This window comes from Drosophila pseudoobscura, chromosome X, assembly GCF_009870125.1.
Source record: "Drosophila pseudoobscura strain MV-25-SWS-2005 chromosome X, UCI_Dpse_MV25, whole genome shotgun sequence".
Classification (NCBI taxonomy): Eukaryota; Metazoa; Arthropoda; class Insecta; order Diptera; family Drosophilidae; genus Drosophila; species Drosophila pseudoobscura.
The window spans coordinates 67,005,569-67,033,269 of record NC_046683.1 but is presented as its reverse complement, the minus strand read 5'-3'; the positions used below and the strand labels follow the sequence as shown (position 1 = coordinate 67,033,269).

At 43.8% G+C, this 27,701-nt stretch overlaps 5 protein-coding genes across 6 annotated transcripts; 2 read left to right on the top strand and 3 right to left on the bottom strand.

Moving 5' to 3' along the window:
• Nucleotides 1-7,454: 7,454 nt before the first annotated feature.
• On the bottom strand, nt 7,455-10,074 carry ergic53 (protein ERGIC-53). The gene is made up of 5 exons (XM_033382878.1): nt 9,826-10,074; nt 8,923-9,638; nt 8,298-8,791; nt 8,098-8,226; nt 7,455-8,019 (listed from the first exon to the last, which is right to left on the bottom strand). Exons 1-5 carry the CDS (start codon nt 10,007-10,009, stop codon nt 7,983-7,985), a joined length of 1,560 nt encoding a protein of 519 aa, XP_033238769.1. The 5' UTR covers nt 10,010-10,074; the 3' UTR covers nt 7,455-7,982.
• Nucleotides 10,075-12,134: 2,060 nt separating this feature from the next.
• D19A lies at nt 12,135-15,066 on the bottom strand. The gene has a single exon (XM_001354179.4). It carries the CDS (start codon nt 14,922-14,924, stop codon nt 12,420-12,422), a length of 2,505 nt encoding a protein of 834 aa, XP_001354215.1. The 5' UTR covers nt 14,925-15,066; the 3' UTR covers nt 12,135-12,419.
• A 258-nt stretch (nt 15,067-15,324) lies between these two features.
• On the top strand, nt 15,325-17,822 carry LOC4814083 (zinc finger protein 14 homolog). The gene is made up of 2 exons (XM_001354180.4): nt 15,325-16,761; nt 16,833-17,822. Exons 1-2 carry the CDS (start codon nt 15,427-15,429, stop codon nt 17,631-17,633), a joined length of 2,136 nt encoding a protein of 711 aa, XP_001354216.4. The 5' UTR covers nt 15,325-15,426; the 3' UTR covers nt 17,634-17,822.
• Nucleotides 17,791-18,834, bottom strand: Sf3b6 (splicing factor 3b subunit 6). Its single transcript, XM_001354181.3, has 3 exons — nt 18,609-18,834; nt 18,419-18,537; nt 17,791-18,349 (listed from the first exon to the last, which is right to left on the bottom strand). The coding sequence occupies exons 1-3, from the start codon at nt 18,624-18,626 to the stop codon at nt 18,121-18,123; spliced, it is 366 nt and encodes a 121-aa protein (XP_001354217.1). The 5' UTR covers nt 18,627-18,834; the 3' UTR covers nt 17,791-18,120.
• Nucleotides 18,835-20,430: 1,596 nt separating this feature from the next.
• Nucleotides 20,431-27,365, top strand: LOC4814091 (transportin-1-like). 2 transcript variants are annotated; one of them, XM_015186935.2, is made up of 10 exons: nt 20,431-20,702; nt 21,209-21,319; nt 21,402-22,073; nt 22,135-23,256; nt 23,312-23,482; nt 23,542-23,713; nt 23,831-23,926; nt 24,344-24,419; nt 24,768-24,942; nt 25,019-25,382. In XM_015186935.2, the coding sequence occupies exons 2-10, from the start codon at nt 21,221-21,223 to the stop codon at nt 25,124-25,126; spliced, it is 2,691 nt and encodes an 896-aa protein (XP_015042421.1). In that variant the 5' UTR covers nt 20,431-20,702; nt 21,209-21,220; the 3' UTR covers nt 25,127-25,382. The 2 variants fall into 2 exon arrangements, with proteins under 2 accessions (XP_015042421.1, XP_033237973.1); XM_033382082.1 differs by lacking the exon at nt 20,431-20,702 and having other exon boundaries at nt 25,019-27,365.
• Nucleotides 27,366-27,701: the final 336 nt, after the last annotated feature.

The following is a 27,701-nucleotide window of genomic DNA, read 5'->3' as shown; positions in this document are numbered from 1 at the left end:
CAGCTACTATGTGGGAAAATACGTTTTCCTTTCTATAATCCTATCTATCCTGGCCTACTATACACCGGAGAGCTCCACGGCCACGACCTCATCAATGACAAACAGGCCACATCAGGCGTAAGGGCCTGGAGTGCCGCTCTATACCGCTGTATATATTAGTTCTCGAAAGTGTGTATTTCGGTGGTTTGTACAATTTTTTTTTAGTCCCAGATAGTCCCAAATCCCATACATAGTACGAGAAATCAATCCATCAATTTCCGATTAATAAAACAGGAAATAAATATTCGGCATATCGATTATACAACCCAACGCTGCGAACTATAGTTTCATATATCTCTTCATAAACCATCGGATAATATTTCCAAGTCACAGGACTATACATATGATGTGGTTTCCATACGAATCATGAGGCAAGGGTATTTAATGCATCGAAATCCGAAGCGAGTCCTATATTCTTCATTTATTTATTCAGTTCAAATAAGTCTAGACTTCTGCCACTGCAGTGCACTGCCCAAATATACCATCATTTTATCCTTGAATGTCCCGATCGTTAAAATAAAGACCTCCCTCTCCATCGCACCCTTGCAAAATGTGTTAACTTGTTGTTGTTTGAAAATTTTTAACAATTTTCAGAGACAATAAATAAAGTTTCGTTTTTTCAAAGCAGTTTTGGGTTGCTGAACTGAATTCGTCCATTTAGGGAACCTATGGTATATTGTGGTTGATACTCCCCCGGTGGCTGGAAAGTGCATTAGCTAGAAAATTCGAACTACATATGTACATATGTAAACATAAAGTGTTTCCAAATTCACCTAAGAAAACAGTCAATGAAAGTCATTTCTGGTGGTCCCCCCACTTCTCGTTTTAGTTATTTTTTTCTATATAAAATATATTCAATTAACAGAAACGGTAAATAAACTATAAGCAAAAGACTTGGAGAAGACTTGGGCCTTATCCCAGACTCCTACTCCCACTCCTACTTCTACTTCTCCTTCCTTTTTTCCATTCTTCAGACGATTTTAACAATTAGTACCTTATTTTGTTGAGAATTAATGCCACGAAAGAACTGACCTCTAAAAAAGGAGCAAATCATTAAAAATATTTGAAAAAGTATTAAAAATGTTATAAAACTTGAATTTTGGGTCGCTATATCTTCAGGCATATCCACTTTATCGACATGAATCAAAAATCCAATGAAAGGTCGCTCGATTCTCTTTTTAATGCATTAGTTTTGGTGGATATCCGCGGATATTCACTCACGTCATTGAGCAATGTCACAAAATCGAGGTGTATATTACCAAATTTAGGTACAACGCTGCAACCTAATTGGTTTTGTGTTCTTTTGTTCCTTAGAGATCGCTACAATCTCCAAATGTACAATATATTGAAGGAAAATCCTGAAAATCCACCCATTTCTAGAATATATATGCAAAAATATATGGGAAAAAATAAAAATCTTTTGATCTACAGAAGTTCCATGATATTTCTGAGATCTTAAGGGCGGATCTTTTTAAATTTGTAGGAAATTGTAAACGTTCTATAAACATCTCTATCGATGTATGTATCCCTCTACAAGATATGCTATAACAAATGGTTTTACTCAACCTCAAATTGACTTCTCTGAGACTTGTCTATCGAAACAAGTAGTACTGCTTCCCCCAAGCATTGCCGCCGTCTAAAACAATGTTGCATGAATGTTTTTTGGAAGCACTCACATGCCAAGATTTAGGAGACGATTTTCCCTTATCCGAGCTCTGTCATCTACCCCGGCCCACTGTTTCAGAGGGCCAGGGCCAGGGCCAGGGCCACGGCCAGCAATTAAGCAAACATTAAACATGTAAACAGCTCGCAACGCCCCAGAGATGAGGCCTGGAGATGGGTCCACCACAGAGGACTGAAGGAGAGTGTAGAGTCTAGAGTTGAAGGATGGAGGACGGAGGATGGTGGAAAAAAGTCCATTCCTCGTCCGTTTTCCAATTCGCTGACTTGTCGCACCCAGTCAGAGAGTGCTCGACGATAAACGGCACTGATAGCGCGCAGCATTTATCAAGAGGGACGGGACGGGATGGGGAAGGGAAGAGCAGCCCTGAGACAGAGCCAGAGCCAGAGCCAGAGCCAGAGCTCGAGCTCAATTGAGTTTCAAATTGATGTCACCATTATCGGGAGCTGTCATCTCAGCAGCGTGATGGGGTGACGCCACAATGAGGGATGGGATATGGGATGGGACAACAGAGCCAGAGCCAGAGTGAGAGTGAGAGTGAGAGCATCCCGTTCGTCCCAGAGATGTTTCCTAGTATTTATATATAATTTTTAGTCATCATTTATCAGCGGGAAACATTTTCACATGCCCGCAATTGCATATTTATGTAGATGCAATGTGCAATTTTAGTTTGCGCTTCGATTTAAGTGCTCATAAATAAAAATCCAAGCAAAAATCCACCCCTTAAAGGGATCGAACATGGTGAGGGAGGGGCAGGGGGAGGGGAAAATGGATGGAATGGGAGTGGATGGGGTGGGCATGTCCACCCCAAAAAAGCAGAAACTGTCAAAAAGGCAACGGGCAAAGTTTGTAAACAAAACTAATGCCGACATGGGTGTTGATAAAGTTCTCCAAGTTCTCCCCCTATCAATACCATTCCCATCCATCCTCTTCTCCTTATTGAATTGCCCTACACGCTTGATTGCCCGCTAAACGGATGTGCGCGGGGAAGGGGGAGGGCGGAGAGGGGAGAGGGAGGTTACATGGCCATTCGATTCGTGTATGACATGTGGATTCGTCATACCAAAAAGCGCAAACTATTATCCCAGTCGCGACTTTTGTTCTGGTTTCCTCGCGCACAAAAACATCCACATCCACATCCAAAGGGGTGCACTGGAGGATGCAGTATGCACACAGGACTACTACTGCCAGCCGGGGCCCGTGCTCATGGTTCAATGGAATTGTGACTTGTGTCTAATGGACTATCCATTGTCATCCTCTCGCCGGCGACCTAATGGGCATCGCCGCAGAAACTAAAGCAGTTGCACAAACACGCACACATTCGAATGCAGATGGAGATGGAAATGGAAATGGAAATGGAGATGGATGGAGACTTTCCTATGGAAATGTTCGGGAATCTGTTTGGCAGCTGTAACGATTCCGGTTTTGATTACCTCTAAAAGGGGGTAACATTCGGGAATTCAGTTTTAATTATGTCCCCAAGTGGTAATCTGCTTAGCTAGAGAAATCGAAGCCTAATGGCAGGAAAGGACTCTTTGGATTTCCTATTAGTTTGTAATTTGTTGCAGGCCCCATCTAGAGTGCGGGTAAACCATCTTTAAAGTTAATATAGCTAGTGCAATCCATTCGGTCGAATCTCTAAGAATCAGTCCCACTTATCAGCCAGCTAACATGAATTCTCAATCATTACTTTGGTATTTATCTAGCTTGATTTATTCCATTTGCGAATTACTACAACCCATAGGCGTATAATCGGGAGCATTGCCTCCTTGCTGGGGGCCGATATACCCAAATTCCTATATCCTAGATATATACATAAGTATATAATAAGGAATATTCTAGTCAGTTTTATCATCATTAAACGCTTCTACACTTAAATATTCCTAAAGAGTTTTGAAAGTCTTTGGAAAGGTGGTCTACGTGCTACAAAATCATATAATCTCTTTTTTGCAAACGTAGGCACATCTTTGATACTCGACACTCAAAGAGTATGGGGGTATGTTAGATTTGAGGTGTAACACCCAGAAGGAAGCGTTTCCGAGCCCATAAAGTACAGACATTCTTGGCCAGCATCAGTAGCCCAGTCGATATAGGCATGTCTGTCAGTCCGTCCCTCCCGATAAGCGCCTAGATCTCTGAGACTATCAGAGTTAGAGCAATCGCATTTTGCGTACAGACTCCTGTAATAGCACACTGGATCAAGTTCTTTTCAAATTTAGCCACGCCTCCTTTCGCCCCCACAAAGGACGAACGATCGTTTGCTTTTTAAATTAAATACTCGTATATATATTATGTACGACATATAAAGCCACAGTTCGTGGCAGCACACGATTGCCCCAGAACTCAGGCTTGGAGGCGGCAGACAGGCAGACTGGACTATAACCAAGGAAACGACAAGGAACTCTGGGGCAGGAAGCATCCTGGTGCGCTTGCGGCAGTTATGCTTATTCGACTCCTTTTCTTTCAATGAATTGAATCATCTCTAAGAGGTAATGCCCCGCCGTTGATTAAAAAACTCTACCCTACCTCGAAATAGCTCCTTAATCTGTACTGATTATAAAACTCCACCACGAAGGACCTCCACTCCGTAAGCTCTGTTCGGGTCATTAGCAAATTACGAGGCAGAATTCAATTTTGGGATTCGCAACAAAAGCTGGGTCGTACTGTGTCGTTCTGAGCTGAGTAATCCCTTGATGGCTAATTTGCCTTCTTATTGAGGAGCAGAAATACAGAAGAAATCTGCCCAGATCGGATGACAGTTATGGAAATTTATGATTCATTGTCTGGCGACAGCCCGGGATGGGATGGGATGCGGATTGCCCATTGCAATGTAATCCATTTGTTTGCGCAACATTTGTCACGCTGCCAGTGGAGTAGTGCCCTGCTCCTCCTCTTTGAATAGTAGGAAGGGATGTGGCAGGACATGGGCAAGGGATATGTCAACAGCTACAGCTACAACGCACATATAGTATGTACTCGTACGATCCACAGTACGAGCCACCCCGTTATACATATCGTAACATAACCACTTTGACTTTGATTTCAATTCCCCTTTTTTTTTTGGTTTTCGCAAATGTTTGGCAAATGTTGCAAACTGTCGTCGGTTTTGTTGGTTTATGGATTCGAGGGGAAGGAGGGCAGAGCGTGGTAACGATTCCGGTAGCGATTTATGAATTTCATTTACTAATGGATTGGATTGTGGCGAACTCTGATACTCCACAGATGTGTAAATATGCAATATGGATTATTTTAAAAATATTTTCGATCTGTTTCGGGGGGTAGGCACTCGTAATTGATCTGACTGATGCTTAAATGGATTGGAAATGTATTTAGAGACTTATCGGTTCACGTATTTCAATAGATAAATGACTGACTGACTAAAGTTTTCAGGGCCTGATTTAATGAGCTGGAATAGAATTAAACAAGTTTTTGATGGCAGAAAAAGCCTCTCGGACGCAGAAAATGTTTAAAAACATTCATGAATAAAAGAAATGCTAAAAAACTTTCAGATATAAGCTCCATTTTCGAGAACATGCCTTTTAAAGAATAATCATTAAACTTACAAATTATTATTAATCATTAATCAAGAGTAAGAAATGGTTCAAGAGTTTACCTACCTTCAGACACACTCGAATATTTTTACATACATTTGTGTGTAGAGTCGAGATTTACCATCCACCATTCGAAATTATTATGTTGGTGACCCCGATGCATCGATTGTGCGGGTGAGTTCTGTTCTCAGTATTTCCACTTCTCTTGGTGAAAAAAATGGTAAAAAATGGATTTTTCCCGACATAGGCACTTCCATTCTGGCGTTAAGTTTTATTCCCACGACAGACGGTTACAAAAATAATGAAAAGGACCAATTTCGAATACAAAAAGCATACCAATTGAGTATTAATTGGGTAGCCTTATATTGACCAACGAACTGACAACAATCGAATGTACGGTTTTAAAGATTTAAACCTAAATATGACCTGACCAAAAACAGAAGCGCTTTTTGCGGTGGAAAACTTCTGCGGATTGGGTGGGACTATCTGTATAACATTTCTTCATACTAATAAATGAAATATTTTGTGTTAATTTCCAAGTATAGGGACTTTGAGGAGAATCTTTTCTCAAGTATCATGTTTCTCATGGGAGATAATAGCAAAGGAAAACAGGACTGAATACAGGAATGTTAAGCTCTGGCTTATTTTAATAGGTTAATAGGTTTAATAGGACTTTTAAATTTATTTTGTATTTTTGAATCACTTTATAAACATAATTTCTTTTTTGTAGGTCTTTTCCACAATCAACAGTATTTAATGCTTGTTTTATTTTTTGTATTTATTATTTACTTGGCAAACTTTATCTCTGCATCTATCTATCTTTGAACTGAATCTATCTCCTCATCACACATCTAGTGTGTAAGAATATTCTCTCAGTGTATCCCTACGCATTCATTCCCCAAAGCAGAACGAAGCCATTTTCTATCCCTGTGAGCCTCGCTCCGATTGGCTGTTGTCAAATGTTAGTAGCCGTGCAACTGCCCCCAGTTCCGTGAGCGCCTCCCACCCTGGCACCAGCCATGATGTGCGACTGGTGTGCGATGTGTAGACTGGTCCTGATCCTGCGCACTATCGGCTCTGGCCAGTACATAAGAAGCCTTTGGTTTACATAAATGGTTGGGCCGTGGACCGTGGGCCGTGGGCCATGTGCCATCCATCCAACCACACAATCGACTACATCTCACTCTTCAGCTGCGGAGGCCAACCCCGGACCCAAACCCCACTCCCGGACGGAATTTATAGCATGGCCCATGACTGCCGTTGGCTTCTGTCCATTTATCTTTGGCTGGATGTATTCCTGGCTGTTTGTTGTTTTTTTTTTTAACCAGAAGGAGCAGGAGAAGGAGAAGGAGAATGGCACCCAAACCACATTGGACTATGCCCACAATGCCACCAATGGCAGTTACATTTTATGGCCAAAGTTCACCAGAAGCCTCAAACCCCCCCGCGTGCCCCACTCAGAGCCCCACGCATTTGGCGACCAAGTGGCGCCATTTTTGCCGCATTCTCATCGAGGCTGGGTGGAGAGGGGGGCTTCAGACAGGACGGCAATTCCAGTTTATGCTAGCGCAGAGTTTTTGCAAAAATAAAACATTCGCAGGAATATAAAAACAAAGCAGAAAAACTATAAGAAATGACGTTAATGTTATGGAGGAAATGTTCTTCAGATGATTTTTTTCTATAAAAGGATTTTTTTATTTTTTTCAGTTTAAACATTTCTATCGAGAGTGGAATGGACAACAGACTATACTCGTACTCGTACTCGTACTCATACGCGTACTCTAATTCGTTTATAAAAAACACACTTGACTTCCATTTGTAATCATAATTTATCAGTATTGTATATATATTAATATTATTCAGTATAAAACTTTCATGAAAAAACAAAAAAAAACTTAGCGAGAGAGAAGTTTCATCATCAATCATCATCCATCGTCCATCGTCCATCAACCGTCATCCGTCATAATAATTCTTACATAAATTCACTTTCAAGCTAAATAACAACAAAAAGCTGGCTATCCTTTTGAAAATGGAAAGATTTCTGTTGCCCATTCATCAGTTCAACGCACATTCAATTAAATAAACGATATTATGGAAAATTTGCTACATTTACGGAATCATCTCATACATATATTTATATAGATTTTTTTCAATTTTTATGTTTTTTTTTTGTTGGTTTTTTGTTGTTGTGTTTTTGTAAGAAATGCCTGCACGCGCGTGATATGCAGCGTTGAGAATAGTGACTTTCGACTTGCCCTGCTGGAAAACATCTTCATCAGACTATGTTCTAGTTGGAGAGGGGGAGCCGGGGGAAAGGGGTATAGGGGTATAGGTTTGTCTTGTGGCTTCTTCGATCGATCGATTGTTTGTATTGCTTGGCATTGTCATGAGGCGACTGCATTGTTCAGATTTCTTGTTCATTCTTCAGTTTAAGTAGTTAATGGCTTCAATTTCGATCCGGCACCTGACTAATCAATCAATCAATATTCGTCAAATACAATACAAACGGAACAATTACATATGCATAATTGTAGAGCACTCTACGCTGTAGTCTTAAGTAAATCATTTTCACTAAATTTAGTTGCGCCTAGTCAGGTGTGTGTGTGTGTGTGTGTGTGTGGTTGTTAATTGTGTTTGTATTCCATGTGTTCCTTCTGTTCCTGGTGTTCTGTGTGTTCCGTGTGTTTGTTGTTGTTTGTTAGCATTTTGGCCTAGTAGAACTTTTTCGCCTGCGCCTCACTGCGGTTCCTGCAAATGAAAAGAAACGAAAAGAAAGTAAGTAAATAAAGAAGATGCTAGATTCTATGTTAGAGATCTGTTACTCACTTGAATATATTATAGATAAATACTAGCAGCAATTGCACAACGGTTACACTTAGAAACAGTGTGACGCCCACGCAACTGCCGGTGGGGCAGTTGGCCACCTGCGCTGCGCCCTGTGGCGCAGATGCCAATCTGTAAAGTAACGGAAGTAAACGGAAGTTGAGAATCACAGCACATTCTCTATGCGTAGCTGAACAACTCACTTTTGTCCCACATGGGAGATGCCCTGCTTGACCTGATTCATGCCATCACGCATCTCGGCTATGAGCGTTTGCACATCGTAGCCGGTGGACTGGATCTGGGCTGTGGGAGCGTGCTTCTGATTTGTCTGAATGTTATCAGTGCGCACATTGATATCGCCCACCAGTTGCCGTATCTCCCGTATGGAGCTGAGCAGAACATTTTGATTGGTTAGAAGCAAGTCCACATCGGTTCTGCTGACCACACCGCCGCCACCCAATTGCTGCTGCTGGGGCACACTGCCTGCGGCTGCTGGTGGCAGGGCCTGTCCGGCGTTGGCGGCCAGGCCGCGAGAGACCAGCGTTAACGTGTTCTCCTGGCGTCCAATGATCTCGTCCACTTTGCGGGACAGCTCGCGCAGGTGTTCGGCGATTTGGCTCTGTCCCTGCCAGATTTGACGCAGCTCGCGCTGGTCTTCCGACTCGTAAAACTCGTCAAAATCCTCCTCGTCTTTGTGCTAGAAGAGAGGCATACGAAAGCGATTAAATCACAAACAGATTATGGCGTATCAATGGAACAGATAAGCCGCTAGGCGCCAACCGTCGGCCGCCAGCGGATGGCTTTATCTGTTGTCGTCGTGGCACCCACCTCGTTCGGATGCTCCTTTTTGTATTCCAGCTTTTGCTTCTCCAGCTTATCCTGATACTCGTTGTATTCCGCAGTCAGCTTCTGGTTGTCCACCTTCTGGTTCTCCTGGACCTGCCCAGCAGCGTGCAGGGATGTGGTGAGGAAGTGGAACACATCGTGATCATCGGCCAGGCCGCCGGTGGCAGCCGAGACACCAAAGTAGCCATTCTTGGGCAGATTCACGCCATCGGAACGCATACACAGCTCGTAGTCGTCGTTGTTGTTGGTCATGCCGTTGTGAATGAGAACGGTGAGCACGTTGTTGTAGTACTCGATGCGCGCACGGGTGGGGAAGGGCTTGTTACGGAAATCCCTGAGGCAACCGCTCAGCAACTGCGTCGTTCCATCATTGGTATGATCGTACTGCTTGGTACCGTCGTTGACCACCGCACTGATGTAGGGATTGTTATGCTTGTTGTCGTTGTCGAAGGAATCAAAGATAATGCCCAGACCATTCCAGCGGTCCGAGGAGCCGAACACCGGCCCATTGTAGTCTCCCTTCTCGGTGGTGTACCAGAAGGCCAGACCATCGGCTCCGATACGGCCACGTCCCGTCACGCGGAACACAATCTCCACATCCCACCAGTCGAAGTTGGTCTGCGTTTTGGTCCAGATGGCACCCTTCTGCGAACGCAGCGACGGTGCCACACGCACACTCTCGGAGCTGGCAATGGCATCTGAAAATTAAAGCAACAAGTTGTAATCGTGGTGTCGCGAATCGGGGCTAAATTTAAATTAAAACAAAGTGCCTGCGTGTCCACTTTGCCGCTTGGCAGCAGCCAGTTCGGGCCATCGCCGTCTCGCTCGCACTCGCTGGAGGCGGCGAATGGGCCAAAACAACTGACGTGGAGCTCTTCTACTTACTTCCCCCGTACTCCCAGAAGGGTACGGTGCCGTCTTTTTGGGCCAAATACGGCGGCTTAAACGAGTACTTGTACTCGAATCGACGGTGCACGCCAACGGCCCCTGGACTCAGGTTGGTCGTCGCATATGTTTGTTTAGCAAATATGCAGAAAATGGCCAGGAATTTGCAAAATGTTGGCAGCATTGCTTACAATTTTATTTTGACAACAAAACTGACAAACGAAAGCCAGTGGGGCCGGAGATTTATTAATAAAGTATACGGTCTGACTCTCAGAAATATGCCGTCTTATTTTACAAATATACCGAAAGTATACCGATGAATTATTTGTATTTCATATACCATCATATTTGTCGATTTTCATATTCGGTTGAAAATTGCCAGCTAACTAGGACCCTCAGAACTGAAAATAAAATTGTATCCAACAATCTTATTAATTGTATACAAGTATGGTTTATTGTAAGAAGTTATCTTTATTGAATTACTTATAAAATAAAGTTTAAACAAAAAGGTAAATTTTCACATTTTGTACATGCGGTGTAGTTAACACGCTACACATTTGCTACATATTTATGGAATTATCAACAGCGCCTCTAGAGGGGAAATGAGTAAATATACTGAAAGTACTAGAAAATATTAAACATGCTCAAAAATACTACAAAAAGTATAACATTATCCATTTAAAGCATTTAAAAGTACTGGAAAATAAAAAAAATATTAGAAAATACTCAAAAATACTATACAAAAATATATAAAAAATATTCTGAGATACATAATAGAGTATAGTCTTTCAATCATAGATTACTTAAATTGTCAAATCGAATCACTGCAACATTTATTCCACTTGATTGCATTCATAACCTTGGCACTCATTGAATGCACTTTTAAACAATTTAACTTTGACCTATAAACCTATTTTAATTTTGCTAGCGGTCTAGTGTGACCAGGCTTGCATGCGCTACGGTTACACTGTTATGTTTGTTTACAATTAAAATCAGTTAACAATTCAAACTTTGCATTAAGAATGAAATTATGAAAGCAAGCAAGAATGTATTATTTGTGGGAGCTGTGGATAAATCCGTTATTGAGGAACAGAAGTGCAATCAACAAGTTTTTTGTGGCCTAAATTATATAAAAATCCCCCCTGCTTGACTTCCTTTATTAATTGCAATATTGTTGCACTAATCGCTTGTTTGCTTTCTTTCTGTTTGTTTCTGTCCACTTTATCTTTATATATAAATGTATGCAGATACGAATCAAATCCACTGAATTTGTTCTGAAGTTTTTTATTTTCATCAATTTGATTGGTTTCTTTAAGTACAGCTTAATTATTCATTTTATCAGCAAAAAAAATGTAAAAGACGTCAGCATGGTGAATAAATAACGTGGTCTGATCGTTAAAAAAAGGGTACACAATAATGTCGCCACCAAAAAACAGAAGAGTGAATCTGTGTACAAACATCAACACTGATTTTGTTGGCATACCCTTTTTTCGGATCTATAAACTAGGCTTACAGCATATTTGATCAACAACTTAATAAAGAATCCTTAAAATTAGCCAATCTATGAGAAAATGTATTCATTAATCGGGTAAAATTATGTGTTCAGTGCTAAGGGTCCTATCTTGTTAGTAATAATTAATGGAATAACAAAATAAAGGAATATGACTTCCTATCATGGACAGCAAACGATTAACCTACAGTGGGTTAATCGTTTTCTGTCCATGATAGGTATCTAAAACACAGACAAATATTATGAAACTTGAAGAATCTTATTCCAGCTCAGTTGAAAGACATCTTATTAGTGAAGGGAGAGGATAGGGTGAATCTACAATAATAATTTACAAGGTGGTTCACCTGTTTAAATAGAGGGGGGTTACGTTGGTTAAGTTCGTTCAATCATCATGAACGAAACGTTAGCAGTGCTCGTTACTAACGAGTACTCGCTCGAAATTACTCGCACACATGCATAGGGATGGATGTTTTTGTTATACCTTTTTTAGGGGGGGTACTATGATTACGCCCAGTTGTTTGCAACAGCAGCATACATGCCCCATTGGCATTTTTCAAGGGTATTTTATGCTTCGTTTCGATATAGTATTGATAAAGACGATCGATCTGCAACGAAGATGTTTTGCTTTCACATACACACATGCAGAGAGGGTATGATGGGCGTATTAGACCGTGCGACTGTACGTGTGCCAATCCACTGAAACACGAACCCCACACCAGATGGATGTGTATGTATCCCACTGTACAGTGTATGTATGGTGCATGAAATATGTAAGGGGAGCAGAGCATAGGCATGTTTGTATGTAATGTAGGTAATATTTAATCCATTTACTCTAAGTAAGCACAGGAGATTGTTGTTGTTGTTTATGTAGTACATGATAAAAAAAAAAACAGAAATACACAACTGCATGTATGTAAAAAAATCGCGTAATTTTTTATAAATGTACTCGAATAAATGAAGTTTTCTATTCCGTTTCAACTAGAGAGAGCAATTCGAGGCAGAAGACAAATGTTCCGGGACAATTTGCGCTGTAAAAGTTAATACAATATAAATCTTACGATATATTACGAATCCATCCGACACTCTACACATGATCGATCTTTAGGGAATCCAGACTGGTGCCATCGGCCTCGGCCTTCTGCTGATAGTAGCCGTCGTAGGATGTGGTGGCCTTCATAATCTCCTGCTGCTTCTGCAGCTTCGTAAGCTGCTCGCAGGCAGCCGCAGCGATCTTCTGGCGCTCGATGTCCGCCTTCCGCTTGGCCTCGTTCTCCTCCATCTGGTGGGCGAGCAGCTCAGCGGTTGCCGCCGCCCTCTCGGCAGCTGGATCCTGATACAGATCGTAGTTCCTCGGCTCGGCCTCAGGATCCAGTTTCATGAAGGTGGGTACAGTCGGAGCACTCCTCTCCGGCACATGTCGGCGGCCGGGCTTCTCGTGCGTCTTGATGTGCTTCTTGAGGGCCGTCTCCTGGCGGAAATGCTTGTTGCAGATCTTGCACTCGAAGGGCTTCTCTCCCGTGTGGATCCACTCGTGGTGCCGCAGGATCTGTGCCTTGGAGAAGCGCTTGGGGCAGAAGCGACAGGCAAAGTCCTTCACCTTCTCGTGGATGATCTTGTAGTGGAGCTTCATGTTGCCAATGTTGTTGAAGCCTCGTCCACAGCCGGGACAGATATGCTGGCCCTCCTTCTTGGTGAAGTTCACCTGGGGCGACCACGAGGGCACCGACACAGAAGGTATGGGATTGACGGCAGTGCCCGCCAGCTGCGAAATGTCCACCCGTTGGACGCGTCTGGAGTTCTTCTGTTTGGCCAACGGTGCAGCGGGCCCGCCACTGCTAGCGCAAGCCTTGAGCATGTCGTCGTTTGGATTGGGGTTGATGTTGGTATTGGTGTTGGGATTCCCCAGGCCATCGCCTTGCATTTGGCCTGGTATCGGAATGGGAATGTTAAGCTGTTGTTGCCGTTGCGGCTCTGACGGTGGCAGATCCCGCTTCTCGTGCGTCTTCAGATGCTTCGTGAGGCTCTTCTCGCAGAGGAAGATCTTGCCGCAGATCTTGCACTCGCAGCACTTTTCTCCAGTGTGGCTCCGCTCATGCACCTTGCAGGCATGCGACTTGCCGAACGTCTTGCCACAGTACTGGCAGGCGAAATCCTTCCGCTTCTCGTGCACCACCTTGATGTGGTTCGAAAGGGCCTGCTTGTTGTGCGAGGCGTGGTCGCACTGCCGGCACTTGAACTTCTTCTCCTTGGTGTGGGTGAGAATGTGGGCGTTCCACTCCTGGCGCGTGGTCTTGCCCACGCCGCAGTAGGGACAGACGTGGTTCTTGATGCCCGCATGTCGCATCAAGTGATCCCTGAGGGCGCTGTTGATCACGAACCGCTTGCCGCAGATGTTGCAAGGGTAGGGCAACTCTTCGCCCGTGTGCTTGTACATGTGCTTCTTGAGGGCCGTGGGGCAGCGGAAGACGGTATCGCACTCCGGGCAGGGGAAGTCGCGCAGCGGTGCGGCTGCCTTGGTTATGTTGTGCACCTTCTTCATGTGGAACGTGAGCAGCCTGATACGGGGGAACGTCTTCTCGCATCCCTCCGCGGGACAGTGGTGCACCTCGGACAGTTCGGTGTGGGCATGGTCCACATGGATGCGCAGGCCATTCGCTGTGGTGAATCCTTTCCGGCAGGTCTCCACTTTGCACTGGAAGGGGAGCAGATCGTTGTGGTACTTCATGTGCTCCTCGTAGCGGATGGCCTTCTTGAACTTCTGATGACAAATGTGGCAGTCGATGATACGATGGAGGTGCCGCTCATCGGCTGGAATCCTCTTGCGTTTGGGCTTCTCCCTGTTCGAGCCATCGTTGTCATCGTCGTCGTCCGAGTCGGAGGTGGAGCTGCTGAAGTCGTCGTAGTCCTCCACCTTCTTCTTCTTGGGCTTGGGCTTCGACTTGGCTGGTGTACGGGTGGACTGGGACTGGGTGGATCCCCTCATGCGTTGGGCCAAAGGAATGTCGTCGTCGCTGCTGTTGGGCTCAAAGTCCAGATCTCTGTCGTTGTCATTGCCGCTCTCAATAGAAGAGTCGTCGTCGAACATTTTCAGTACGTTGCTGGGCGAAGCCTTCACCTTATCCTGCTTGACGCTCTCGTTCTCACACTCCTCGGCCTCCTTGTCCACATGCTCCAGCATCTTGAACACATCCTCCTCGTTCTCAATCAGCTCCATTTTGTGGTTTAACAGGGGATCAAAGTTGATGTGATCCTCATCCTCTCCGGGCAGATCGTGGGCCGTCGAACTGGGATCCAAGACATCGAAGTTCGTCTGGCAGGTGAAAACGTTGCTGGCGACAAGGTCCTGGAACTTCTGCACCGAGTCGACGCACAGTTTCTGGAACTCGTGCAGGTCGTTCAGCCTGGTGTAGCAATTGCTGCACAGATTCTTGGGAAAACCATCGTTCTGCTCGACGGAGAGGGACGTACACAGACACAGTTTTTTCGACAGGCCTGGCACTAGATACAAATCGTATGCGGCATCGTTTTGCAAGTGGTTCAGGCAAATGCGACACAAGGTGTGTATCGAATATGTCCTGGCCATATCCATGTTGCGGTTTGTGTTTTGCGGCAGCGTTTTCAACAATTGAGATTTGCTTTTGCGTTTTTCCAGCCAGCCAGCAATAAAAATAATATTGACACAGAAAAAAAACGTATACTCGTCGTCAGCGAAAAATGGGCGAGTGGCAATAAGAGAAATGTACTCGTACTCGGTTAGGTATCAGTGATGCCACATGGCTAGAAAAAAGCTAGATGATATAATTCTAATTTGAAGTAGTCATGGATACAAAAAATGTAATAATCTGTTTCCTGAGCATCATGGCTCGTATTGAAGCACATACATGTAACATTCACACATTCCACACTTACAGTTATAGCTAAACATCAGACAGCATCGGATGCACTAGCTCCTAGCTCTAGCTAGCTAACCAGCTCTCGCTGGTACAGACTAAACCGCCGAGCTGCCACAACTGCTTCAAGCTATACATCTCTAAAAACGCGTACATTTTTGTTGCAATCAGCAACTTCAGTCGCAGCTCGGGTTTCCCTCCATGGATATGGTTGCAAGCGAACCATATCCCGCCAACTCAATATGCCGCCTTTGTCTGATGTACCTGGACCAGAGCCCCGCCCACGATCTCTATCTGGAGCCAGATCTGGCCAAAAAGCTAACCCTCTGCACCACCCTCGATGTGGATCAGCAGGATGGCTTTCCCCGGAGAATCTGCCATGGATGCTTTGGGAAATTGAACGAGTTGCAAGAGTTTCAAAAACTATGCCTGGACTCTGTGCAGCGATTCAAGGAAATGGTGGCCGCCAACAGAATCATCACCATCGAATTGTTGGAGCCGGTGGCGGAACAGGCAGCGGAAGTGATTGTAGGGCCGGAGGAGCAGGCTAGCTATGATCCACTGCTAAATCATAAGCTGGAGATTATTGAGAACGAGGAGGAGGTTTTCAAGATGCTGGTGACTGTGGACAAGAACGTTTTCTCCGACTACACATCCGATGAGGAGCCGGAAGATGGCGAAGAGAAGAGCTCCACTGATGACGAACTTCCATTGGCCCGTCGTTTGCTGGGAGAGGGAGAGGAGACGGCCAATGAACGGGCAAAGCGAAAAAAGATTCCACCTGCCGAGCGTCGCCTCCGTCGTATCATCCCCTGCACCATTTGCCCGCAAAAGTTCAAAAAGCAATCGAAATTCGACGAGCACATGAAGTATCACAACGACCTCCTGCCCTTCCAGTGCACAGAGGAGACCTGCCGAAAAGGATTCACCACAGCCGGCGCACTGCGTCTCCATGTGGACTATGCGCACACTAGGAAAGCGGATGAGATACCCTGCACCGTGGAAGGGTGCAAGTTTCTGTTTCCCCGGCTGCGGCTGCTCACCATTCACTTGAAGAAGGTCCACAACCAGACTCGGGTGAGTGCTCCGCGAGCGGAGCAGCCGTGCGGCGAGTGTGGCATGGTCTTCCGCTGTCAGGTGGCCCTCAAGAAGCACATGTACAAGCACACCGGCGAGAAGTTGCCCTACCCTTGCAACATCTGCGGCAAGGGATTCCACATCAACAGCGCTCTCAAGAACCATCTACTGCGGCATGCGGGCATCAAGAACTACGTCTGTCCGTACTGCGGCGTGGGCAAGACGACACGACAGGAGTGGAGCAAGCACATGCTGACACACACCCAGGAAAAGCAGTTCAAGTGTGCCACCTGCGACCATGCCACGCACACAAAGCGTGCGCTCGACAATCATGTGAAGATCGTCCACGAGAAGGTCCGAAACTTTGCCTGCCAGTACTGCGGGAAGACGTTCGGCAAGTCGCACGCCTGCAAAATCCATGAGATGACACACACGGGGGAGAAGCGGTGTGAGTGCAAGGTAATAGAGAGAGAGATGAGATCCTCGAAATGAAAGGAGTCTCCTTCAAAGAACAGCTTTCTTTATTTCAGGTCTGCGGAAAGAAGTTCCTGTACACCGAGAGCCTCACAAAGCACCTGAAGATACACGAGAAGAGCGTGGAGCGAGCCCTGGAGACGTATCGTCAGCGGCAGGGAGAGACCTCTGCCGACCAGGACCAGGCCCAAGTGGATGCCAATCACCTGATGAAAGTCTGCGCGGAATCGGTGGCCACAATCCCTCGGGATCCGCGACGCGTTGAACGTGTTGATATGGCCCAATTAGCGGGCACAGTGGTTAATCCCATCCCCAGCGTATCGCTGCCCTCCAGTGCGCCGCCCCAGGCAAAGTTTGTCCAGAAGGAGGGCATGCATCTGTGCCCGGGGTGTAATCAGGGATTCAATAATCTGGGGAACATGAAGCGACACTACAAGAGCATCCACGAGAAGGTCAAGGACTTCGAGTGCCGCTTCTGTTCGCGACGCTTCGCCAACTCGCAGTCGCTCAAGCAGCACGAGTGGATACACACGGGGGAGAAGCCCTACGCCTGCAAAACCTGTGGCACCCACTTCCGCCAGGAGGCGGCTCTCATCCGCCACCAAAAGGTGCACGACGAAAAGCCACCCAGGCCGGCGAAACCCCCTAAGGAAATCACAGACAAGGCACGCCAGAAGCTGCTCCAGAGGTGCGAGCGCAAGCGCAAGGTGGAGGCACTGCGTCAGGAGATAGCCCAGGCCGCCAAGGAGGAGCTGAAGGACTTGGAAAAGCAGCGAGCCCTCGAGAAGGAGCAGAATACCTACGAAAAGTATCAGGCAGCTGCCGAGGCGGTGGCCACCACCCCAACTGGCAGTTGAGGTTGCCCTCCCAGAGGAGTATAGTTAAGGCTTTTTGGTTCCAGACTGAGAAGAAAGTATTGCTGGTTAATATTTAACCCATTGTTAAGACTTGAAGCAACTTTAAGTTCAGTTTAAAAGGTGTCGGGCCGAGGGTTTAGTTTAAGCAAACACAGGATTAAAGTTTTTCCGATTTTTTTGTATTTTTTACTTTCACTTGCTTGTTATTTTATGAGAGAGTGGTTGAATGTCGTCAAATGATTGCAAACCGTGAGGACACCGTCGAAAAAACCATCCGAGGTGTCCGCCAGTTCATATGATAGATGGAGTGATGGATGGATGGATGGATGATAATGAGATTAGATTAAAATGATACAAAATTGTGATCAAACAAATCTACAAGTAGATAGCAAAAATTTTGTATACATTGAGTAAAGCAAGAAGTGTTCTAAACTGTGGAAAATGTGAACCAATTTCGGACGCCATGGGCCACGCCTGTGTCTGTCTTCTAGGGAGCCTCTGGTGTCTTCAAATTGTACTTGGCCTTGATGTTGTTCAGCTCCTCCTGCTTCTTGTCCATGTCGACACGCTTGAAGGCCTTGTTCGACTGGTAATAGAGGACCACCAGATAGCGATTGCACACATTGAAGCCGGATAAATGGTCGCAGGCGTTTTTCGCATCAAATATGTCCTCATACACAACAAAGGCTGTGCCGCGCGTCTCTGGTGTGTTGCCCCTGTGGAGAGAGCAGATAAAGAACCATTAATAAATGATGCTGCAGACGAGACACAATGGGCCAACTTACACGCGTATCTGACGTATAGCACCGAATTTGCCGAAAATATCATACATTTCATCCGATGTTATTTTGTACGGCAGGTTTCGCACATAGAGCAGCCGATTCACCTCTGGCGGCAGGCGGATCTGCAAGAAAAATGCACCAAATATTTCATTTACTTTCTGTCTGGAGTTTTCCTTTCACTGGCAGCACTCACATGGTTGCGCTTATTCATGGCGCGTCTGGTCGCGACGGATGTTGAAACGCGACAAGTTAAGAAACTTTCACTCGGCTGTCTGGTAAGCTAGGCGGCTTTGTTTGACCCCGGGATGAATGTCCTGAAGAGCGTGGTCTCGTCCTTTGTTTAAAATTAATGTCTGTCTGGCCCCAAACCTAAACAATGTTGGTATTAGGGTTGAAACCGGCCGACTCTCAGAGATATACCGAAACATACCGTCTCATTTTAAAAATATACCGTAAATATACTGACGAATTCAAGTTCTAATTTACATATTCCTCGTTTTTGATATTCCCTGGGTTATTACTAACTATATAGAACATTTAGCCATGCCCACTTAATTTTATAAGATTAATGAACCTATTTACTAATTGACTGGCTTATTTTAAACACTTGCTTTTATTGCATTTTACGTAAAAAGTGGTTTTAGCGAAAATGGTCAAACAAACAAAAACGAAAGAGGATAGTCGTTCCTATTGTTCAATTTTGATATTACGTGGAATATTATTAGCTAAATAGAACCCTCAGCCCTGCCCACTAATTGTATACGATTTTTGAATCAATTTTGTAATTAAATGATTTATTCTAAATACTTGCTTATATTGGAACTTGTCTAAAAAAAGGTCTTAGCAAACATGATCAAACAAAAAAAGGTTTTAGCGGAATAGGTGACACAAACAAACGAAAGAGTATTGTCGTTCATATTTCTCAATTTAGAGATTCCGTTGACTTACTCTGGGTAACTAAAAACCTTAGTTATGCCCACATAAATGAATATTATTGATGAATACATTTTCTTCAAGATTGGGTAGATTTTAGTCCTTGCTTTTATTGTATTTTGTCTTAAACAAGGTTTAAACAAACAAGTTCAACAAGAAAAACAGTCGCAGTGTTGCTGGTTTTTGAAGACATGTTGCGTGTATAGGCCTTTGTACACCCTATTTCGATAATTTTATATGAAGATATAACGTAATTTATAAAGACATTTTCTCAAATTGATATTCTTTAGACATATTCAAGTACATTATTAGTATCTTGTATATATTTATTTCGATCCTGATACCTACGGAGCCTGGGATGACAAACATTTTCTCAATTCTATAATATCCTTTTCCCTAGGTTAAGCAGAATGTTGCCCATGTTGCGGGACATGAATACTCGTTTTCTGGGCACATGAATCGGGCCATCAAATTAATATTTGCTGCAAATTTTTGCAATACGTTTTTGACGATTTTTATTGGTCGAAAGCAAAAATAGCGTCGTTTCGGATTCAAAACCGTTTTAGTTACAAACCGTTTCCATTAATGTTGGATATATTATATGTGGTGTATATCAAATACATATTAAAGTAACTTTTCAATACCAAGTAAACAATGTTGGCTTTTAAAGTGGTTCAGCCTTGAATACCTAGATCTATTTTTGCCGACAACCTTTGCACTGGTTGGGAAATGCAGTTCCAATCTATGTCCGATCGAAGAGAGCCTGAACCGATTTGAAGAGAGCGCCAAATAGAAATTTGAAAGTGAAGGTTTGAAAGTGAATAAACAACAAGGATTTAAATGAAGTCCGTTGGAATAAATGATGCACGGAAGCACGTTTTGAGATAGCAAAAATTCAAAAACCTGCGTATGGAAGTTTCTGTATCCCTTGTTCTTAAGTATACCTTTAAAAATTAAATTTAAAATTAATGTCTTTTGTCTGGCCTCAAACCAAAACAAAATTGGTGCTAGGGTTGAAGCTGCGATTATTCGATAACCTCTCTATGGAGACCGTTGCCACCCCTAAGTGTGACCATATTAGGAGCAACAATTTATACAATATATAAAATCCTTTTGACATTCGACAGGACAAGTATTCCATGATAAACCATACATTAAAATAGTTAGTTCTCAACACATTCCCAAAAATATAAATATTCGCGCCACGAATATTCAGTGGCAATAGCAAAACCAATCGATATCCCACACAACCCTGATAATTGTGCAAAGAAAAGGCGAAAAAAGAGAAATTTATAGAAAAAGTTCAAGTACTTTTCGAGTGAATTGGTTTTAACGCATACCGCTATTATAAACAGTAAGTGGAAGGTGGTTAATTAAACCACATCTAATGTCCTATATAGTGTTTTCCGTTGTGAAATACCGTGCTAGAACATGGCGGTGATAGGCGGGTGCTCCTGAAGGAAATTTTTGTGTGGCTTGTGCTTGTGCGCCCACCAAAAGTATTTCTTTCGCTCGCACGCATGTAAAAAACCACCGCAGGGAGGCAACAATCGGGCGAGATACTTAAAATAAATGCGATTAGGGCAATTTGCAGATGATGTAAATATTATATGCACATATGTACTGCAAAATACATGTGCATCTGCGCGAGTTTGCACACAGTGTCTGTGAGCGCGAGGGTGTGTGTGTTTGTGAATGTGCGAATGTGTAGGGGAGTGTGGCCTCGAACAAAGTGTCTCTCTGTCCATCCATCCGTCCGTGCGTCCGTCCATCCGTCCGTCCTACCCTTTCGAGAGGGCATTCAACTTGCCGCCGAATTAGAATTAAAATTCGAAAATTCAAGTTTGTGTGCATTTTTAGAAGAGCTGCACAATGACGTGGGAACCACAAGGAGACGGTCTGCAGCAGATCATTGCGATCTTGAAAGAATCTCAATCCCCGGACACAGCGACCCAAATGGCCGTACAAATGGTGAGAGCTCTCCGCAAATTCAACAGGGGAAAGGAGGAACCTTTTGATTATTAATTTCTATGCGTTGTATTTCGTGCTGTAGAAACTGGAGGAATTCAATCGGTATCCAGACTTCAACAATTATCTCATCTACGTGCTGACAAAACTAAAAACAGAAGACGAGCCGACACGGTCGCTGAGCGGCCTAATCCTAAAGAACAACATCCGCATGCACGGCAGCACTCTGCAGCCGGAGATCGTCGAGTATATCAAACACGAATGCCTGCAGGCTGTGGGCGATACCTCGCCCCTGATTCGGGCCACAGTTGGCATACTGATCACGACGATTGCCAGCAATGGAGGCTTGCACAACTGGCCCCAGTTGCTGCCGTCGCTCTGTGAGATGCTCGATAATCCAGACTTCAATGTGTGCGAGGGTGCATTCAGTGCTCTGCAGAAGATATGCGAAGATTCCGCCGAGATCCTGGACTCGGCTGCCCTGAACAGACCCCTGAACGTGATGATTCCCAAGTTCTTGCAGTACTTCAAGCACACCAGCCCCAAGATCCGTTCCCATGCCATCGCTTGCATCAATCAATTCATCATTAATCGCTCTCAGGCGCTGATGATCAACATCGACTCCTTCATTGAGAATCTGTTTCACTTGTCGTCCGATGAGGATCACGAGGTGCGCAAGAACGTTTGCCACGGACTCGTCATGCTGCTCGAGGTGCGCATGGATCGATTGATGCCGCACATGTCGCAGATAATCGAGGTAAGTTCCCCAACAATGTAGGCAATCGTTTGGCCACCTTTAACCACCATCTCCGTTTTAGTACATGCTGCTGCGCACCCAAGACTCCGATGAAGGTGTGGCCCTGGAGGCATCTGAGTTTTGGTTGTCGCTCGCCGAACAGAGTATCTGCAAAGATGTTTTGGCCCCCTATCTGGCGCAGCTGGCGCCCATACTGGTGCGCGGCATGAGGTACTCGGAGATTGATATTATCCTGCTCAAGGGAAATGTGGAGGAGGATGACATGGTGCCGGATCGCGAGGAGGATATACGCCCACGATTCCACAAGTCCCGCACACACACAATCAAGAGCGGCCAGGAGGCGGGCGGCGGCCAGGCCGGTGCCGCCGGCGAGGATGACGACGAGGATTACGATGATGGCCTGGACGATGACAGCTCTCTATCGGAGTGGAATCTGCGTAAGTGCAGTGCGGCCGCTCTGGACGTCCTGGCGAATGTGTTCCGCGAGGATTGTCTGCCCATTGTGCTGCCCATCCTGAAGGAGACGCTCTTCCACCAGGAGTGGGTGATCAAGGAGAGTGGCGTCCTGGCCCTGGGCGCCATTGCCGAGGGCTGCATGCAGGGAATGATTCAACATTTGCCGGAGCTGATTCCGTACCTCATCAGCTGTCTGTCCGACAAGAAGGCCCTGGTGCGCTCCATCACCTGCTGGACGCTCTCGCGGTACGCCAATTGGGTGGTCAACCAGCCGCACGATCAATACTTGAAGCCCCTGATGGAGGAGCTGCTCAAGCGCATCCTCGACTCGAACAAGCGCGTGCAGGAGGCCGCCTGTTCGGCCTTTGCTACCCTCGAGGAGGAGGCCTGCACGGAGCTGGTCCCCTATCTGGAGTACATCCTCAAGACGCTCGTCTTTGCCTTCTCCAAGTACCAGCACAAGAATCTGCTGATCCTGTACGATGCCGTAGGCACCCTGGCCGACTCGGTGGGCCATCATCTCAATAAGTCGCAGTACATTGACATTCTGATGCCGCCTCTGATCGACAAGTGGAATCTGCTGAAGGACGATGACAAGGACCTGTTCCCACTCCTAGAATGCCTCTCGAGCATTGCCACAGCCCTGCAATCCGGCTTTCTGCCCTACTGCGATCCGGTGTACAGACGCTGCATATCCCTGATTGAGCAGACTATTAACCAGGAAATGGTGCGTGTGTTTTCATTGCCAAAATCTCTGATTTTACTTTAGCCTGTACTTGTAGCTGTGCAAACAGAGCCAGACATTCGATCATCCGGACAAGGAGCGCATGATTGTGGCATTGGATCTGCTGTCGGGCCTCGCCGAGGGCCTGGATCGTCACATTGAGACACTGGTGGCGAACAGCAACATCATGCATCTGCTCTATCAGTGCATGCAAGATGTGCTCCCAGAGGTGGGTCACTTTTTGGGCCTTTTCTTGGATTGTATCTCATTAGCAAATCGTTCTTTAAGGTGCGCCAATCGTCGTTTGCACTGCTGGGGGATCTAACCAAGGCCTGTTTCCCCCACGTGCATCCCTTTATGGCCGAGTTCTTTCCCATTTTGGGCCAAAATCTGAATCCCGACTTCATTTCGGTGTGCAATAATGCCACATGGGCCATAGGAGAGATATGCATGAAATTGGGTGAGTTTTGGGGGCTTTTTACTTGCATAATTAAATGGTTGGTTTGGTTTCGATGGCCCAATCTCGGGTCGAGTAGAGCGCGGAACAAACGAAGATTAATTTTTGATCGATTTGCAGGCGAGGAAACAAAGCAGTACATACATCTTGTACTCAGCGATCTGTTCGTTATAATCAATCGCCCGAATACGCCCAAGACACTGCTGGAGAACACAGGTGAGTGGTTCGAGGAGGCTCGTCATTGATTTCAAAAGAGAAGCTGCTGTTTAAATATATATATATGTGTATATATATGCTCATATATGTGTGTATGTATATGAACACATGTATATGTGTATCAATGATATTTATTTAACATATATCTCTGTATGTATGTGTGTATGTGGAATATTTGAACATTTGTTTCTGTCTTATTTTCTGTCTCAAAACGAACAATCAAAACGAACCGAAATCCATTCACATACCCGTACCACATGCATAGATATAGATATTCTAAGAAATACGATAATTTATATATCAATTTGAGTGTGTACTATCAATCGAATCGAATCTAAATATCTGTGTTAATTATTGATTTATTTCTAGTTAATATATGATTTTCTGATTTCCACTTTTGTTTTCTGTTCATTTTAGCAATAACAATCGGTCGTCTAGGTTATGTGTGCCCGGTTGAAGTGGCTCCTTATTTGCCCGAATTTGTGCGACAGTGGTGTGTAACACGTTTTATTCAATTCAACTAGATTATGCTTTCTTTTCCTCTACCTATCGCCTTACCGTAAATTGAGCTTAACACTGAAACAACCAATCAATCAATCAAAATCAAACAATCCCACCAGTAACACACACTTCATCTATCATTTGTACTCCCCCACTCGCCTCTCGCCTCTCGCCTGTCGCCTCACAAATTGACTGGAATTTCAAACGTTTACATTTGAACTTTCGCCTGCGGGTCGCTGCCCCAATAAGAATACCAATACCAATGCCAGTGCCCGTTCTAAAATTACTAAATCTCTTGATTTTACATTGATCTTTCCACCCGAAACCATTCGGTATACAGGTGCACATCGTTGCGACACATCCGGGACAATGATGAGAAGGACTCGGCCTTTCGTGGCATGTGTAATATGATCACGGTGAATCCAGCTGGCGTGGTGCCCGACTTCATATTCTTCTGCGATGCCATTGCCTCGTGGGTGAATCCACCACAAGATCTGCACCAGATGATCCAGAAGGTAAGGGGCGGGCGCTCCCTTGAAATGAAAAAAAAAACCTTAGAAATGATGCTAATTGAGTAAACGCCTCCCATAGATTCTCCATGGCTTCAAGACACAGGTGGGTGAGGAAAATTGGCGTAGATTTGTGGAACAATTCCCGACAACACTGGCCGAGCGCCTGGTCACCATGTACAACATCTAAGCAGCCCACATCAGCCAGCGGAATGCAGAGCAGAGCAGAGCAGAGCGGAGCAGACAGGAGACAGAGTTCTAAAACTAGACAATTATGTACAAGCATGCGTCGTAGCAACGTTCATGGCTTCGTCTTAATCTTTAACACAGCCCTAAGTTATCCGATTCGATGCTGTTCGAATGTTACGTTAATTAATTGAAATTGAAAACAGCAAAAGAAAAGAAAAAAACACACATAAAACCACATAACCATATGCATAACCACATATACTATATCGATATATCTTATAGAGATTGAGCTAGATATCCAGCATGCATGCATATATCCAAAAAAAAAAAACAAAAACAAAAAAAGAAAAAGGAAAAAAAGATTAGCAGATCCTAGATCTGGCCAAGAGCTTCTTTAGGCAGTCTGTCCTGTCCTGTCCTGTCCTGTCCTCTCCTGTCCGTCTGTTTAGATCAAGTATCAATAGAAAACAACAAAAGTATATCCATAGATGAAATTATGTGTTCCGGACGTACTTAACCGGATCCAAGTGCTATAGAACATATTCAACCCAACAACCCAACCGCCCAACCGCCCAACAGCCCAACAATCCAACAATACACTCAGAATCAGCCCCAAGCGAAATAGGGAAATTAATAATGGGTAGACACACGGGTGTTTTCCCCATTCGGTAATTCATGAATATAATAATAATACAAACAAAAATCAAATCGATCGTCGTATCTCGTGTCGCGTTAAACTATAAACGTTAACTGAAAGCGTTGGGCTAATTGTGAAATCAAAGTGAATAGAAATTGCAAATGAATATACATACGTGGAAAAGATTCAGCTAAACCAAAACTCTTACAAATCAAAATAAAGACTGATGTTCAAACAAAACAAAAAAGATTAAGAAAAACAAATCCGTTCAAAGACAAACAGCATACATCAACAAACGATTTATATTTCACAATTGAAACCCAACACTTTCATGGATAATAATGATAATAAAAACCAAAAAATCGTCGCGTTTCGGGTTCTTCGCGTTCGCGTATTCTCGTCGCTCTCGTCCGTTCGTTCGTAAAATCGTAATCGGTAATCGGTAATCGGTCAATCGTCAGTCGTCACGTGCGTGGTATCGTATCTCGTCGGGTAAACCAAAAAGGAAAAACAAAAATCAAATAATACAAGGATTACAATAATACAATACAAAATGCAACTGTTACAGATACAAAAATTTACTTATACACTACACACACACACACACACACAGACACACAAACACACACACAAACATTACTACGGATGATATTTATTTACAAAATTATAGATTTTTGTTTATTTTAAAGAGAGAAAAAAAAGGAAGAAAATTGAGATTAGGATTTCGTTGAGTATAATAATTTGTTGTTTTTGTGCGATCTGAATAACTGAATACAAAACAATTGACTGATCACTTTTTAAAGTATTATTATATAATTTGTTTGCGTTGTATAGGGACAAGTGTAATTAAAATTATCATTATACGAGTACTACATATAATTTTTATCGAAAACTTTTGCTTTCATTTTGTATTGTATAGGCTTTCGTCTTTTGCGTAAGATCCTCTTTCCCAAATAATCATTTATATTGTACAGAAATTTGTATTTTTTTTACAATTATTCGATGATTAGGGTGTAAAAACAATGTACTACTAAATGGAAACAAAAGTCTTTGAAATTGTCGCGGAACAAATGAAAACAAAAAAAAAAAACAAAAAAAAGAGGAGAATAGAGAAACTAAAACCAAAACTCAGTCAGAATAAAACAAAAAGATTAAGGAGATAGATGATGAGTAAACCAAGTAAATCTAAGTAATAGTATTATGTAATTAAATGCAAACTTCGTTTAAGTTTGTGTTAATTTTTTATTTCGTTTCGAGAAAAAAAAAAAAAAAACAAAAACCAGGGGGAACGTGTGATAATAATGTAACTTCGGGTCGTTCGTTCGCGTCGCGTTAAACTCAAACTAAAACTAAACAGCAAAAAAGTCTAAAAAATAAGGGACTTTCGCCCCCGAGTCCCAAATAATAATGAAAAAAATACTTGAAAACTATTAATAATAATACAAAATAAACCAATTGCAAAACTAAATGAAACTAAAAATCGTGATTTCGTTGTACCTTAAACCGGATTCATCGCGGAATCCGGTCGCGTTCGCGTGCGTTTGTATCTCTCTCGGGTGATCTTAGTGATTAGCGTTTAAGCAGTAACTAAAATAAAACAAAACAAAAACAAAAACAAAATAGGAATCAACACACACACACACACATTGAATACACACACACACACACACATTCATAAACATATACATATATACATATGAATATAATATATTTATAAAGAAAAATATGCAGCATAGGATTTTGTTCTATGATTTTTCACCACGAAATGTGTTAGGTCAAAAATTAGGACAAGAAAATTCAACAACTACAAATAAGAACAAAAGAACAGAACAGAGAATGGAGTTCAGAATCAAAGAAAGGATAATTTTTTGCAGATCCTAAAAAGGATCGTAAATCGCATGTTTGTTTTCTCAATTACAAAATGTACGTGTATTACAAA

Bases quoted from the DNA above. Each gene is read 5' to 3' on its own strand.
- ergic53 (XM_033382878.1), bottom strand. From the start codon at position 10,009: ATGCTGCCAACATTTTGCAAATTCCTGGCCATTTTCTGCATATTTGCT. The intron at 9,639-9,825 runs GTAAGTAGAAGA...TTTAATTTTCAG, and splicing joins CTTCTGGGAGTACGGGGGAA to ATGCCATTGCCAGCTCCGAG. The intron at 8,020-8,097 runs GTGAGTAACAGA...TTTCATTTGCAG, and splicing joins TTTATCTATAATATATTCAA to GAACCGCAGTGAGGCGCAGG.
- D19A (XM_001354179.4), bottom strand. From the start codon at position 14,924: ATGGATATGGCCAGGACATATTCGATACACACCTTGTGTCGCATTTGC.
- LOC4814083 (XM_001354180.4), top strand. From the start codon at position 15,427: ATGGATATGGTTGCAAGCGAACCATATCCCGCCAACTCAATATGCCGC. The intron at 16,762-16,832 runs GTAATAGAGAGA...TCTTTATTTCAG, and splicing joins AGAAGCGGTGTGAGTGCAAG to GTCTGCGGAAAGAAGTTCCT.
- Sf3b6 (XM_001354181.3), bottom strand. The intron at 18,350-18,418 runs GTAAGTTGGCCC...CTCTCTCCACAG, and splicing joins GCTATACGTCAGATACGCGT to GGGCAACACACCAGAGACGC.
- LOC4814091 (XM_033382082.1), top strand. From the start codon at position 21,221: ATGACGTGGGAACCACAAGGAGACGGTCTGCAGCAGATCATTGCGATC. The intron at 23,483-23,541 runs GTGGGTCACTTT...TCGTTCTTTAAG, and splicing joins TGCAAGATGTGCTCCCAGAG to GTGCGCCAATCGTCGTTTGC. The intron at 23,927-24,343 runs GTGAGTGGTTCG...TGTTCATTTTAG, and splicing joins GACACTGCTGGAGAACACAG to CAATAACAATCGGTCGTCTA.